Source organism: Callithrix jacchus, chromosome X, assembly GCF_049354715.1.
Source record: "Callithrix jacchus isolate 240 chromosome X, calJac240_pri, whole genome shotgun sequence".
NCBI lineage: Eukaryota > Metazoa > Chordata > Mammalia > Primates > Cebidae > Callithrix > Callithrix jacchus.
Genome location: NC_133524.1, coordinates 31,980,173 through 31,996,075, shown reverse-complemented (window position 1 = coordinate 31,996,075; position 15,903 = coordinate 31,980,173). Strand labels below are relative to the sequence as shown.

General features: G+C 39.4%; 1 protein-coding gene across 25 annotated transcripts in view; it reads left to right on the top strand.

The window, feature by feature from the left end:
- The window catches only part of DMD (dystrophin), a 2,312,475-nt gene that overhangs the window by 2,273,615 nt on the left and 22,957 nt on the right, over positions 1-15,903 (top strand). For all 25 annotated transcript variants that reach the window (XM_054251383.2, XM_035288503.3, XM_054251382.2 and 22 more), the window contains 2 exons: positions 9,187-9,430; positions 10,241-10,364. In XM_054251383.2, coding sequence (XP_054107358.2) covers positions 9,187-9,430; positions 10,241-10,364 — 368 coding nt within the window. The remainder of the gene's footprint in view (positions 1-9,186; positions 9,431-10,240; positions 10,365-15,903) is intronic.

The following is a 15,903-nucleotide window of genomic DNA, read 5'->3' as shown; positions in this document are numbered from 1 at the left end:
TGTGAGATGGGTATCTCAATGTGGTTTTGATTTGTGTTTCTCTAATGACTGGTGACAATGAGCATTTTTTCATATGTTTGTTGGCCTCATAGATGTCATCTTTTGTAAAGTGTTTATATGCTTCGTCCACTTTTGAATGGTGTTTTTTTTTTCCTGTAAATCTGTTTTAGTTCTTTGTAGATTCTGGATATTAGCCCTTTCTCAGATAGGTAGATTGCAAAATTTTTTTCCCATTCTGTTGGTTGCCAGTTCGCTCTAATGATTGTCTCCTTTGCTCTGGAGTTTAATTAGATCCCCTTTGTCTATTTTGGCTTTTGTTGCCATTGCTTTTGGTGTTTTAGCCATGAAGTCCTTGCCTATGCCTATGTCCTGAATGGTGTGGCCTAGGTTTTCTTCTAGGGTTTTTATGGTGTTTGTTAGGTCTTATGTTTAGCTCTTTAATCCATCTGAAGTTAATTTTAGTGTAAGGTGTCAGGAAGGGATCCAGTTTCTGCACATGGCTTGCCAGTTTTGCCAACATCATTTATTAAACAGGGAATCCTTTCCCCATTGCTTTTCTCAGGTTTGTCAAAGATCAGATGGTTGTAGATGTGTGGTGTTGCTTCTGAGGCCTCTCTTCTGGTACCAGTACATCTTTATTGTAACTTTTTTTTTAAATGGACTCTACCTCTGTTGCCCAGGCTGGAGTGCAGTGGCATGATTACAGCTCACTGCAGCCTCAACCTCCGATGTTCAAGCGATCCTCTCACCTCAGTGTCCTCCTCCTGAGTAGCTGAGACTACAGGCATGCACCACAACATGAGGCTAATTTTTTTTGTAGAGATGGCGGTCTCCCTATGTTGTCCAGGCTGGTCTTGAACTCCTGAGCTCAAGTGATTCTCCCACCTCAACCTCCCAAAGTGCTGGGAATACAGGTGTGAGCCACTGTACCCAACTTTATTGTAATTTCAAGAGCTCTGTGCAATCTCCAGTTTTTAAAACTCGTCTTGCTTGCAGAATTTGTGTACATTTTTTTAAATTTACTACATTTGCCTGAATTTAGATTGGTGGCTACGATTTAGCTGCATTTAATATTATTTGAGGGTAAAGCCAGATTTCTTTGGATCTGTTCCTTTTAGATGCCAATCTTTGGAGGTGTTCTACTTTACTTTGATATACAGTCAAATGTGTAATACTGTTAAGAAAACATTGATCACTGGAAAGTGACCTTCATAAATATCATAATACAACTATATAATTATACGTAGTAGGGAAGCTCCATTTAAAGAGTAGATGACTTACACAAAGATTGTTGTACTGTTTCTTATCATACATAATAGTTATGATTGCTAGAGAGGCACTCATCGGTCATTGCTTTCACGTTTTCAGCAGGTTGAGGTAAGGCAGCAAGCCTTGGGAATTTGATTAATCTCATTTCTATTAGCTGGTTTGGAAGTTTTTTTGAGTGTAAATTTGCATGTGGACAACAGAGTTTATATACTTTATGACAGAAATTCAGATACATCTATATGTTTGTAGAATGGGGGAATTCTTAGCTCTATAGAGAATAAGAAATTAATAATGGAAGGCTTATTTCAGGATGACTGACTACAGAAAGAAATTGTAGTGACAGAAGCCATGTGTAGTGAATTTGAATTTATGTTCCTTAGGGAGCTACCAGAGAAATATAATTTACAAGATAATCAAGAATGTAAATAGATTCTCTGTGGAGTCATTGTCCGATTGCTGACATATATTCATCTGTATTGAAATGACTTCATAACTACATTTTAACAATTAGAGAATCATTAGGGGTGAGATATACATGTATACCTTTAAGAAAAGCAGAATATGTGTTAATATAATTGACAGCTGTTAAAATGAGTATGTTGTGTACTTGTTAAACATTCAAGTAACTTACCTTGGAACAGTGGTAAGTAACTTACTGATTATTTATCAGAATGATCTCCTCTACATTAATACTGCATCTAAACATCTAGCATTGTGGCATACCTCGAAAAGTATTGACATAGATGTTTTTAAATATAAGAAAATTCAATTGCATAATTGATAAGGGCTATGTGTCTCAATTTCCCAACCCCTAACAAAAATGTCCTAATATAGCTCTGTTACTATGACTGCATTTATTAGAAAACATTTAGTAAAAATCATCTGTAGTTCAAACCCTCGAGCACCAGTTCTTGATTATTCTCATGAACATTTAGAAGTACCTTAAAAGAGAATTTAGACTCAAAGAATTTCTTTTATTTTAGTTGGTTGCTGGCCAACATAACCATTTCTGGCTTTTAGAATCCTTATCATGACAGCTTGTCCTCTCTCAGAGCTTCAGGAGGAAAAACTAGTCCCTCAAAATCGTTTGCTATTGAGCTTAATAAGAGGTTTATGGATGTTATATATTTGTTTAGGTGAAAAGCTCTTGTTCGACTTATTTAATCCAGGCCTGGTGAATTAATACTGAAGGAACCTTGACTATACATCTCCAAAATCAATGTGTCCTGGTAGGCTTCTGATTAAGATAACATTAGCTCCTGCTTTAAGGCATCTTTCTCTGCTCTTACCATTTATCCAGTGGTAGCTAATATACGGAATGAAAAATGAAAAAGACATAGTTGGGCTTTAAAGCAAGATGAACATCTCTGTGGACCAGAAATGTAAAAGAAAAAAAGCAAAACAGGGCATTGTGAGTTGTAAGTGGGGCTAAATTTGTGAGCTTTCAGCTCCTGCTGTAGTAACTGGGATTAAAATTCTCCTTACAAGTTGGTGGCCTGGAGCCAGGATTACTATTTGAAATCAGAGCCCCACAAAAACACACCTGGAGGGATATATATATGTATACACATATACATATAAATATATATACATACGCGCACACACACACACACTCTCTCTCTCTCACACTTAAAAGCTACATGAAAAGAAACAGTTTGACTGCTGCAGAGGTCTACAGCTTCTACATAGCTATGGTCCTAATGCATGGAGCTGGGGGAAGAGGCAAAGGGTGGGAGTTGCAAAGAGCATCGCAGCCTTGAAACCAGGACCAGAACCAATCTACCTAGTGCCTGGCAATGAAATGAATGATATCTCTCTATCACTCAATGTAGGAGCTGAAACTACCAACAGATGTACCTCTAAACTTCTTTTTTTTTTTTGAGACGGAGTTTCGCTCTTGTTACACAGGCTGGAGTGCAATGGTGCAATCTCGGCTCACCGCAACTTTCGCCTCCTGGGTTCAGGCAATTCTCCTGCCTCGCTGGGATTACAGGCATGCGCCACCATGCCCAGCTAATTTTTCGTATTTTTAGTAGAGATGGGGTTTCACCATGTTGACCAGGATGGTCTCAATCTCTTGACCTTGTGATCCACCCGCCTCGGCCTCCCTAAGTGCTGGGATTACAGGCATGAGCCACCGCGCCTGGCCCTTAGCTCTAAACTCTTAAGTCCCTGTGTGTAGCTGGGAGCAGCCATAAAACCACTTGACAGACAGTGACTTTAAAAAGAGAGGAACATATAATAGAAAACACACAAGAATAATAGAAAACATACACATGCATGTGTATGCACATACAAAACATCCCTTGCAAAATTTGTCTCCAAACCAGGATCCAAAATACGTGAAGAAATGGGATAGCATCCTCACCCCAATTAAACATCAAAAAACGAATGAGGCTGGGAACTGTGGCTCATGCCAAGGTGGAGGATTGCTTAAGCTCAGGAGTTTGAGACTAGCCAAGGCAATGTAGTGAGGTGTTATCTTTACCAAAAATAATTTTAAAAATATCAGCCGGGTGTGGTGGCACATGCTTGTAGTCCTAACTACTCAGGAGACTGAGGTAAGATTGCTTGAGCCCAGGAGGTTGAGGCTTCAGTGAGCCATAATTGTGCCACTGCACTCCATGCTGGGCAACAGAGCGAGACCCTATCTCAAAAAAAAAGAAAAAGATGAAGCAATTCTAGAAAGAAGCAAAATGATAGACTAGTACACCAAAGATTTTTACGTACATTTAAGATGCTTAGGCCAGGCGTGGTGGCTCACACCTGTAATCCCAGCATTTTGGGAGCCTGAGATGGGCAGATCACCTCAGGTCAACAGTGGCCAACATGGTACAACCCTGTGTCTTTACTAAAAATACAAAATTTAGCTGGGCATGGTGGCAGGGGCCTGTAATCCCAGCTACTCAGGAGGCTGAGGTCGCAGTGAGATCACACCACTGCACTCTAGCGAGGGCAACAGAGCCAAACTCCATCTCAAAAAAAAAAAATGCTTAAAGACATAAGTAAAGGGTACCATTCACTAAAATAACAAGAAACTAAGAAACAGAGATGGATGAAATGTAACTAGGTCTGAAAAAAAAAAAGAAAAAGATACCTTTGCCAAAAAAACTGTAGTCATTGAAGTTACTAAACTTGATAGGATAAATTCTAGACTTTGCCCCTGTCAGAGAAGGCAAGAGAATTAGATGATGATGCCGAGGATGTTATTAGGCACAGCACTCACAGAAAACCTAATATAAAACGAGCAATTAGGAGAAATGGAGAATTGACAATAATAGTTGTCAATTACAATGTACCTTACTAGAATTTAGAGGTTTATTTAGGAGTGTATTTGAGGAGTTTCAGAAGAAGAGAATGGAGGAAATGGTAGAGAAGTAATATTCGAAGCTGTAATAGCTGAGAATCTTCCAGAATTGAAGAAGGATGTGAGTCTTTAAGGAAATGTGCTCCCCAGAGAAATTTCAAACATCTGGGAAGGAAAGAAAGGCCTGCATGGAGCAATTGATATTCTTTACAGCTCAGCTTTGAGGCCTCGTCTGATTAAAATGAGCCTGTTCTGGTTTTCACTGGAAAACACCAAAACAGAAATGTAATGTGTTGTATATACTAAACCATGCTTCTTGAAAAAGGGTACTTATAAGTAAATCATAAAAGGAGAGTCTTGTGAACAACTAAACCCACGGGATCAAGTTACCAAGGAAGATCTCTTCAGAAAAGGCAGTCTCCTTTCAGCACCTTTGTGAAAAATAGGTGGGAAGACAGTAATTTCTTGTTGTACTATCCTGAAATCCATGTCTATAAACTGTTTACAAGAGGAACACCAATCTGGTAGAAACATTTGAATAGGATTTTACATAAAAAGCGTTGCCAGTTAGAACATTTCGTTGAAGTTTTCTTTTAATGAAGAGGGAAAAATAGAAAGTAATTCCTATGGAATGAGACCTTGTGAACTTTGGATTCTGCTTCTAGTTCACAGAAACATCGAACTGATTGCCAGTTGTCAGAAATTAGATTTAATTAACGTGGACAGTTACATACATTGGTGCACACCCAGAAGACCTGTGTGCAGAATCTGGCTGAAAGTATTACTTTGATGAATCTCTTCTCATCACTGCTTTGTCAAAGCAGATTGCTGTGAAATAAACTATAGAAACAACTACCCTTGAAGACTGCTAGCAATAGGATCTCAATCAGTACAGATAGGAGATTCTATTTCTGTAGATGAAAAAGTTCATACATTGATTTTCTGCATGACTGTAAATAAATTCCTGGAAAGCTTAAGTGCTGGGTAGAATGAATAAAATGAAGGAAAACAAAGAAACAAGAGTAGATTGGGTTTTATTTCCGCTTCAGTGTGGAGAGCCAGCATTTTGAAAGTGAGCATTTTGGATGACATGCCGTCCCCTGTGGAATGTTCATTCCGGGTATGGAACACAGAAAATATTTAGGAGACCTGGTCGTGAGATTATCTTTCTTTCTCAGACTGGACAATGGGAAAACTTTTCTTGGCTACTCACTACTTACATTTCATGTCTTTTCTCACTGATAGAGAGATCCCACATTTGTGAATAGGAATTTCTCTCACCTGATGAAATATCATCTGTGAACCACAGAAATCTGTCATCTTATTTTGGTATTTATTACAACTAGAAGAAAGATGTCAAGAGTTCTAATCAGTCACTGGGTATCAAATGTCAGAAGTGTCCTCAGTTGAAATGGTATTCTCAGTAAATCCTAAAGCATTTGGAACCTTTGCATATGCTAATACTGTTTATTTGGACATTAACCAAATATAACCAAAAGAAAGTAGAATAGCCATAGAAACCTTTAAATGGAATAAAATTTATATCAAATTCTGTTGAAAAATGTATAGCAATAAATTTTATTCCATTGTTATTAGGAACAAAAAGTACAGTACAAGAACATTCAAGATCTTCTGTCCATCTAGCTACACAGGTCCTGAAGTATACAAAGTGAATTATGATAGAATTAAAAGGAGAAACTAACAAGCTCATAATTGTATTTCAACACTCCTCTAACAAAAATTGCTACAAATAATCAAAAATTAGGATATAGACAACTTTAACAACAAAATCAGCACATGATGTTAGAGACTCTGTCTTTCCAATGGAAAAATACACATTATTTCAAGTACTCCATGAACATTTTTAAAATGTGACTATGAACTAGGTCACGAAAAGAAGTATTGCTAAATTTCAAAGGAACAGTATCATCCAGGTGTTCTCTAATTAAATGAAAAATGCAACAAGCAGATAAGTGAAAAATGTTAGGAAATATCAATGACGGTGGGTTAAGTTAAAAAAATATCACAGTAGGAATTACAAAACAGAAGGCACTGAATTGAATCAAGTGATGATTTGTATCAAAACTTTTAGTATATAATTAAAGTGGTACCAAGGAGGAAATGTATAACCCTACATCTATTCATTAAAAATAAAAATTAAAGACTTATTCAAACTGTAAAGCAAGAGGGAAAAAAAGAATAACAAGTAAAACATTATTATTATTATTATTATTTGAGACGGAGTTTTGCTGTTGTTACCCAGACTGGAGTGCAATGGCACCATCTCAGCTCGCTGCAACCTCCGCCTTCTAGGTTCAAGCAGTTCTCCTGCCTCAGCCTCCCGAGTAGCTGGGACTACAGGCGCACACCACCATGCCTAGCTAATTCTTTGTATGGATTATACATGGATTATAGTGCATGCATTGAGCCACTGCGCCAAAGTGCATGCAGTGAGCCACCGCGCCTGGCCTTTTTTTTTTTTTTTTGAGACGGAGTCTTACTCTGTCGCCAGGCTGGAGTGCAGTGGTGCAATCTCTGCTCACTGCAACCTCCGCCCGGGTTCAAGTGGTTCTTTTGCCTCAGTCTCCCTAGTAGCTGGGACCACAGGCGCGTGCCACCACGCCCGGCTAAGTTTTGTATTTTTAGTAGAGACGGGGTTTCACCATGGCCAGGATGGTCTCGATCTCTTGACCTCATGATCCGCCCGCCTTGGCCTCCCAAAGTGCTGGGATTACAGGCATGAGCCACCGCACCCAGCCGTAAAACATTATTAATGGACATAAAATGAGACCAAAGAAAGGAACTTCACCACATTCTTGGATGTGAAGGCTCAATTATTAGAAACTTAGTTCTTCCCAGTGTAACCTATGAATTCAAATTTCAAAAAGGATTTTCCTGAAATCAGAAAAAGAGATACTAAAATCATGGAGAAGATCAAAGGGGTCAGACTAATCAAGACAATTTTGAGGAAGAACAAAGTAGGGCTGGGAAGGTCTATCAGATTTCAATTGGTTTACAGCTGGAGTGTGGGATATGCACAGGGATATACAGATAGACCCACAGACTAGAATAGAGAGCTCAGAAGCAGACCTGTGTATTTATGGGCAGTTGATGTTTTGCAGAGGCATCGTTAGAAATCAGTGGGAAATAGAGGGACTATATAGTGACAGAGGCTGGCTTCATAGTTGTATCCGTGGGGGGAAAGTAAGATTAGATTGCATGTTCACAGCAAGCACAAAAATAGATTCTGGGTAAATTAAAGTCTTAAATGTGAAAATCAAAATTTTAAACTTTAAAATGTAGGTAAATGGGTAAAAGAAGCATGAAAAGCCAGTTAACATGGACGAAGTTTAACCTCACTAGTAATCAGGGATGTGCAAGTTAAAATGCTCCCATCAGATAAGCTAAAACTTAAATATCTGATAACACCAAGTATTTGAGGAGGAGGTGAGCCAAATGGAAAACCTCATTCACTACTGAAGAGAGAGAAAATCAGTAAAACCATCGATTTGTCACCCAGAGCAATGTGGTGACATGTAGCAATGTTGAAAATGTTGCTAAGATCCAACAATTCCACATCAAACTATATTCTGTAAAGAATTTCTTAAACAGGTATCCAAGGAGACAGGTATAAAAAAGAAGTTCACTGCATCATGTTTATAATAGTGAAAAATTGGAAACAACCTAAATGTACGTGGACAGGACAATGTTGTTGGCATATTCAAGCAACAGAATAATAATACCTTACAGCAGTAAAATAGCACACTATTATGTATCGACCTGGAGAAATTTCCAAAATGGTGTTGAAGGCAAAAGGCAACTCTTAGAATGGTATGTATATTCTTAAACATGAAGTTCTTAAATTTTAAATTTAAGAACACACAAAATAATGCTATTAGATTGAATCACATAAAATGGGTGTTTCTGTCGGGGAAAGAAAAAATACAGGCAAACATCAGCATCTTTTTTAAGCTCAACCTAGTATCTGTGGATACATTCATGGTAACACTGGGCATGAAATTCAGTGTGGCATTATCTCCTTGAGGGCAATGGGGAGGAGAGAATGGTACAGTGTTGATGCGGGCACATGAAAGAGCTTCTGCTTTGGCTGTTATACTCTATTTCTTCAAAAAACTTTTGAAGAAAACATGGCAAATGATAAACTTATCAAGGCGAGGTGGTGGGTACATGGGTATACTTACTCTATTCTTATAAATTTCTGTTGAAAATATTTGCTAATGTTTAAAGCAAACCAAAGTGTTGATAGAGGTGTAACATTTTTAACATCATGACATTTGAAGAAATATTTACAAAGTGATTAAATCCTTTGCTGCTTATTTATCTGAACATAGCACTCATGAGGCTTTTAGCATAACATAAAAAATTGAAAAGCATGGCTCCCTTCACACACCAGGTGAAAGCTTCAAATTTTGTTTTGTTCTTTTAGCACTGGTAAGATTGTCATCATTAAAACCATTCATTAGTGCCTCTCTTTTGCTTGCTGTTCTTTGGTGGCAGTCAGATGCATCTATCTACCGTGGTATATAAAATTTGGTGATGATATTCAAATTTCTTTTTTTTTTTCTTTTTTACTTCTTTGCTACCAACAGGAATCTGCAAGCAGAATATGACCGTCTAAAGCAGCAGCATGAACATAAAGGCCTGTCCCCACTGCCATCCCCTCCTGAAATGATGCCCACCTCTCCCCAGAGTCCCCGGGATGCTGAGCTCATTGCTGAGGCCAAGCTACTGCGTCAACACAAAGGCCGCCTGGAAGCCAGGATGCAAATCCTGGAAGACCACAATAAACAACTGGAGTCACAGTTACATAGGCTAAGGCAGCTGCTGGAGCAAGTGAGGAGAGAGATGGGATTTTTACAAACAGTCATTTTCCCCTCTTAAACAAAACTAAACTTCAAAGCACTTTTTATAGGTGCAACAAACATCAGTTCTTAAGTGCTTGGTATGTGCCTGGCAAAGTGATAGGTATCAAGGGATAGAAGTAGAGGACGCAGGAAAACTAATGTGTCTTTTTTGTGTTTGTTCTATATTGTTTCCTACCAAAGTGTTTTTTTCTTGACCAATTTGAAATACATCTTGGGAAAAAATGCCCAAAGGTTTCCACTAGTTCTCTAAAAGTAAATATTTTACTTCTTGAAATGGAATTCTTTCATTTACAATTAGTTATATTTTCTTGTATACCTCTGTGGGTTTTTTCTCTTAATCCCTAACACATAATTCTTTAAGCCTCCACCGAAAACCTAGCAAGATACTGCATCATAAAAGGACCTACTTGGACACAGTTCTGGCTTTCTGTAAATTTTAAATTTTGAGATATGTTCTATCTTGTTACTTAATACTCCACAAAGTTACGAATTTTCCATAACATTTTTGAGATCTCACAATCTTACTGTTCTCACATAACCTTCTAAATCTTCCAGTGTAGCTCTAATTTTTTCTCAAATTTATTAGGGATACTTCAGATACAAAGACAGTATCCAGGATTATATCAACAGTGAAATATCCCAAATTAAACCATCTTTGGGAGGGCTTCTAAAGTAGGAAGGGTCCAAATTTATGAGTCTTGAGTGTCTATAATATTTTGATATTTATACATTTGTGTGTTTATTATGAAAATTAATTGTTTTCTTTTGGATGCCTTAGCCCCAGGCAGAGGCCAAGGTGAATGGCACAACGGTGTCCTCTCCTTCTACCTCTCTACAGAGGTCCGACAGCAGTCAGCCTATGCTGCTCCGAGTGGTTGGCAGTCAAACTTCAGAATCCATGGGTAAGTGTCTTAACTACTCTCTGATTTTGGGATCTGAAGAAAGGTGGAGTCACATCATAGTGGCATGAATGTTTGACCGGAGGTGTTTGATTCATTTTGGTATCAGGGAACCACTGAAGATCATATACCAGATGAAAAAGATCTAAAAAGATGTATTCGGGCAGCTCTATCTGGCCCACAGAAAACTAGTAATATAGGTGAGAAGACCAGTTAGGAGGCAGTCGCCAAGGCCAAGATTTGTAAGTTCTGAGGGCCTGCACTTGAGAGACATGGAAGGAGAGGACTGTGAGACTGTTCTATAGAATTGCCAGCGTCTGGAAACGGACTGCAAATTGTTAGGAGAGGAATGAGGGGAGAGGATTTGGTTGGAAGAAGATGGTGAAACTTTTGATTGTGGACATAATGTGTTTGAGAAATTGATGGGTCTTCTAAGTCACGTCCAGAAAGAAATTAAGATACAGATCTATACCTGAGGTAAGAGGGCAGACTGCAGAGATTTGAGAATGAGTTTCATAGAATTGATTGCTGAAGGGTGTGAGATGAGAAATCTATAACACAGATGCTTTGATCCAGTGCCATGGGGAAGTAGGGTAAGGTTCAAGGAAGATGTGATGAAAAGGTGAAATGATAAAGAGAGCTCAATGGAAATTAAAATAAATCACAATCCATTGGGTCACTATTGGGTAATTTTGAGAAAGCATTTTCAGCCAAGCAAAGAAGGAAAGTTGGTAAACTTCTGTTGTTTCAATGTAATGAAAGACTAGGTAATCTTAAATGAATGAGGATTAATGAAAGTGAAAACACTTTTGAAACATTACCAAGAAAGACGACTTAGGCAAAAGTTGGATGAATTTGTTGAGGAATGGTCAGCACCTTTCTTAGAACTAGGTTTCAATAAATATGGAGCTGATGAGGTGTAAATGATCAAAGGTCAAAATGAGAGTAGGGCATTTTACAGTGGTAATGAATGGCTAGAACAGGGGTTGCTAGCCAGCTGCTCATTGTTTTTTTCCTGCTGTCTCTGGCTAGACAATAGAGGGTTTTATGAAGGCTACAAATACTTGGTCCACCTCCCTCATTTCTCTCATGGAGCCCAGTATGAGTCAGCTCCATCTTCTGTCCTTACTTTTCCCTGGGCCCTAAACTGGTTATACTTGACCCTCTCAATCTTAACCTCACAGAACAGAAAAGAACTGTGATTCAGTGATTCCTGACACTTACAGCTGTATTGCCTGATATGATGATGTGTTGAGGAATTCATTTCATACTTGAGATTTTCCATGAGGGTAGAATAAGACAAAGTGCCTAACCAAAATGGATAGGACAGAAAGGAAAAGTTAGGGGTGTGGGTGAGTTTTATGGTGAAAAATTTGGAGATCACAGTCAGGAAAATTCAAAAGTTGGATATCCTGGAAGTAAAATGCTTTCAAGCAATTTCTACATCTAAGATGGTACCTCCCAGTGAGCTGCTGGAGATTGTACTTGGAGATCACTGAGGGTCAAGGAGTGTAGTCCATGCAGTTGAGGAGACCAAGGTTGCTGAACTTATCAGCAGGGGCTGAGGTCCTTACCGTGATGACAGTGGTAGACCCGGATGGAAAAGATGCTGAGGAAGGTGAATGAGGGCTCTAAGGAGGCATTTCTGAGAAAAGAGACAGGGTGGTTGAAACAAATGTGATGAAGTTCAGCAACCTGGAGCAGTGGGAAGAAGCACATCCTCTTCTGGAGAAGTCAAACCTTGTAGGAAAGCCAGGTTTTGATTTCTTTGAGAAGGAAAAGGAAACGTTTGAGGTTGTTTTCCAGAATTTACTACACCTCCATGATTTAAAGCAATGTCTGCATCACATTATCTCTGTCCACCCAAGATCTGAATATAGCTAATAATCTGTTGGAATTGTAAGTGAGAACACAGTGCATTAAAAACTATTGTATACCTTTGCAAAGTCTATAAATTCTGTAAACAACTGCACTTTACTACCTCTTTTTTTTTCTACTTCAGGATTTCCCCCCTTTTTAAAGTAAGTAAAGCATATGAAAGTAAGTCACATATTTTAGTGGTGAGATTCAGAGCCCTGGGTGCTTAGAAGCATTAATTATTTAGGCCGTTCACAATGGGGAATAGGCAGCATACCTGTTGAAGCACCCAACTTAAAGTATGCATTAGGATATGGGCCTGATGATTTGTGGAGCTAAAAAGATCATGGTAGTACTGAATACCAGGACAAAAGTACTATATTCCAGTGGCTGAGTTAAGCTAAGAGATAACTTGCTGATATTAAATGGATAAGCTGTTTTGTTAAATTTGTCCTCTGAATGAAAAGACTGAATTCAAAGGTACTTTTTCTTGAACTGTGTATTATTAGTCTGTTTTCACACTGCTATAAAGAACTACCTGAGACTGGGGATTTATGAAGAAAAGAGGTCTGTTGACTCACAGTTCCACATGGCTGGGGAGGCCTCAGGAAGTTTACAATCATGGGGGAAGGTGAAAGGGGGAAGCAAGGCATGTACTATGTCGCAGCAGGAGAGAAAAAGCAAGGGGAAAACTGCCACACTTGGAAACCATCAGATCTTGTGCAAACTCACTCACTATTACGAGAACAGCATGGGGGAAACCGCCCACCTCCATGATCCAATCACCTCCCACTGGATCCTTCCCACAGCACGTGGGGACTACAGTACAACATGAGATTTAGGTGAGGACACAGAACCAAACAATATCACACTGCATAAGCTAACTTCATTTAAAAAGGAAAAAAACCTTGCCATCTTCTTGAAGGATGCACACAGTTGTTTAAATAAATACAGTGTGGATCCTTGTGCTTTGAAGGCTTGACATATAAGGCCAGGATTTGCTGAACCACATTCTGAATACAGCTGCATTCTTTAAATATACAACCCCAATGATTTTCTTTTAAGTGAAACATGAGAGAAGTCATACTAGGTGATGTGTCTAAAGAGTCAACATATTTCCTTAAGCCATGAAATACTTATCACTGAGTCTCTATGTACAATTTGTGTTTTGTACATTTCTTACTGAGAATGTGTTAATGAAACTTATCTTCTATCAGAGGAAGCAAATACAGAACAAAATAAAAATTAGCAATGTTTATCCTCTGTTGGCTCTCATGGGCTCCATACACAAATCAGTGATGTCCTAACAACTCCTTATCGCTGATGACTCCTAACTTTCCAACAGATTGCTGTTTTTTGAAGCATTTTATTTATTTAAATATTAAACCATTTCTTTGCTTTTTAAAAAATAAATTTTATCATGTTCATTTGAGGTTTATGACATGATAGCTCCCTAGCTTTCTATTTAGAATAATTTCAAACTTATGGCAAAATTGCAATTAATTTAACAGTTTGCCACATTTGCTTTATATCTATCTATGTACTTTTACATTTAGGTGTTGTTAAAGGGATTGCATATATTTAGATTAACATTTATGTATATCTGTATGTTAACATATCTTTATATATACTGTATGCATTTATATTTTATATGCATATTTATTCATATTTATGTGTGTATATAGGTTTTGTTTTTTATTTCACTTATCCACCCAGTGGCTGTTTTTCATACATAACCCTTCACCCCTAAACACCTGAACATGGGTCTCCTAAGATAAAAGATATTCTTACATAAGCACAATTATCACACCAAAAAAAATGAACAATACTGTTATCTAGTATAGAGTTTAAATTCAGTGCCTCCAATTCCGCCAATTAACATTCTTTTTTTTATACTTTAAGTTCTGGGGTACATGAGCAGAACGTGCAGGTTTGTTACATAGTTATCCACGTACCATGGTGGTTTGCTGCATCCATCACCCCATCATCTACATTAGGTATTTCTCCTAATGCTATCCCTCCCCAAGCCCCCCACCTCCCAACAGGCCCTGGTGTGTGATGTTCCACTCCCTGTGTCCATCCAGAAAGTGGGTGATCTTTGCATTTCCAACTGAGGTACCTGGTTCATCTCATTAAGACTGGTTGGACAGTGGGTGCAGCCCAAGGAGGGCAAGCTGCAGCAGGGGCATCACCTCATCTGGGAAATGCAAGGGGCCAGGGACCTCCCTCTCCTAGCCAAGGGAAGCCATTATGAACTGTTCCCTGCACTCTGGCCCAGACACTGTGCCTTTCCCATGGTCTTTACAACCTGCAGACCAGGAGATTCCCTCTGGTGCCCACAACACCAGGGCCCTGGGTTTCCAACACAAAACTGAGCAGCCATTTGGAAGACACCAAACTAGCCACAGCAGGTTTTTTTTTCATACCACAGTGGCACTGGGAACACCATTGAGACAGAACCTTTTACTCCCATAGAAAAGAGTCTGAAGCCAGGGATCCAAGTGTTCTGACTCGGTGGGTCCCACCCGCATGAAGACCAGCAAGCTAAGATCCACTGGCTTGAAGTTCTCATAGCCAGCACAGCAGTCTGAGCTTGACCTGGGATAGTCCACCTCAGTGGGGGTAGGGGTTTCCACAATTGCTGAGGCTCCAGTAGGCGACTTTAACAACACAGTGTAAACATAGCCTCGGGAAGTTTGAACTGGGTGGTGCCCGTGGCAGTTCAGCAAGGCCTCTGCAGGCAGACTGTGTCCCTAGTCTCCCTCTTCACTGGACAGGGCATCTCGGGAAAAAAGGCAGCAGCCCATCAGGGACTTACAAATAAAGCCCCCACTTTCCTGGGACAGAGCACCTGGGAAAAGAGGCAGTTGTGGGAACAACTTCAGCAGACTTAAACATCCCTGCCTGGCAGCTCTGAAGAGAACAGCAGACCTCCCAGCATAGCATTCAAGGTCTGATAAGGGACAGGCTGCCTCTTCAAGTGGCTCCCTGACCCCCATGTATCCTGACTGGGAGGTATCCCCCAGTAGGGGCAGACAGACATCTCATACAGGAGAGCTCTCTGGCTGCCATTCAGCACGTACCCTCTGGGATGAAGCTACTAGGGGAAGGAACAGGCAGCAATCTTTGCTGTTCTGCAGCCCGCACTGGTGATTTTCAGGTAAGCATGGCCTGGGGTGGACCTCCAGCAAACTCCAGGAGACCTGAAGCAGAGGGCCCTGACTGTTAGAAGGAAAATTAACAGAAATTGTTTCAACATCAACAGAAAGGACATCCACTCAGAGACCCCATCCAAAGGTCACTGACTTCAAAGATCAAAGGTAGATAAATCCATGAAGATGGGAAGAAACCACTGCAAAAAAGGCTGAAAACTTCAAAAACCAGAACACTGCTTCTCTTCCAAGGGATCACAACTCCTTGCCAGCAAGGGAACAAAACTGGACAAAGAATGAGTTTGATGAATTGACAGAAGCAAGCTTCAGAAGGTGGGTAATAACAAACTTCTCAAAGCTAAAGGAGCATGTTCTAACTCAATGCAAGGAAGCTAAGAACCTTGAAAAAAGTTAGATGAAATGCTAACTAGAATAACCAGTTTAGAGAATAACATAAACTACCTAATGGAGCTGAAAAACACAGCACAAGAACTTTATGAAGCATACACAAGTTTCAATAGCCGATTGATCAA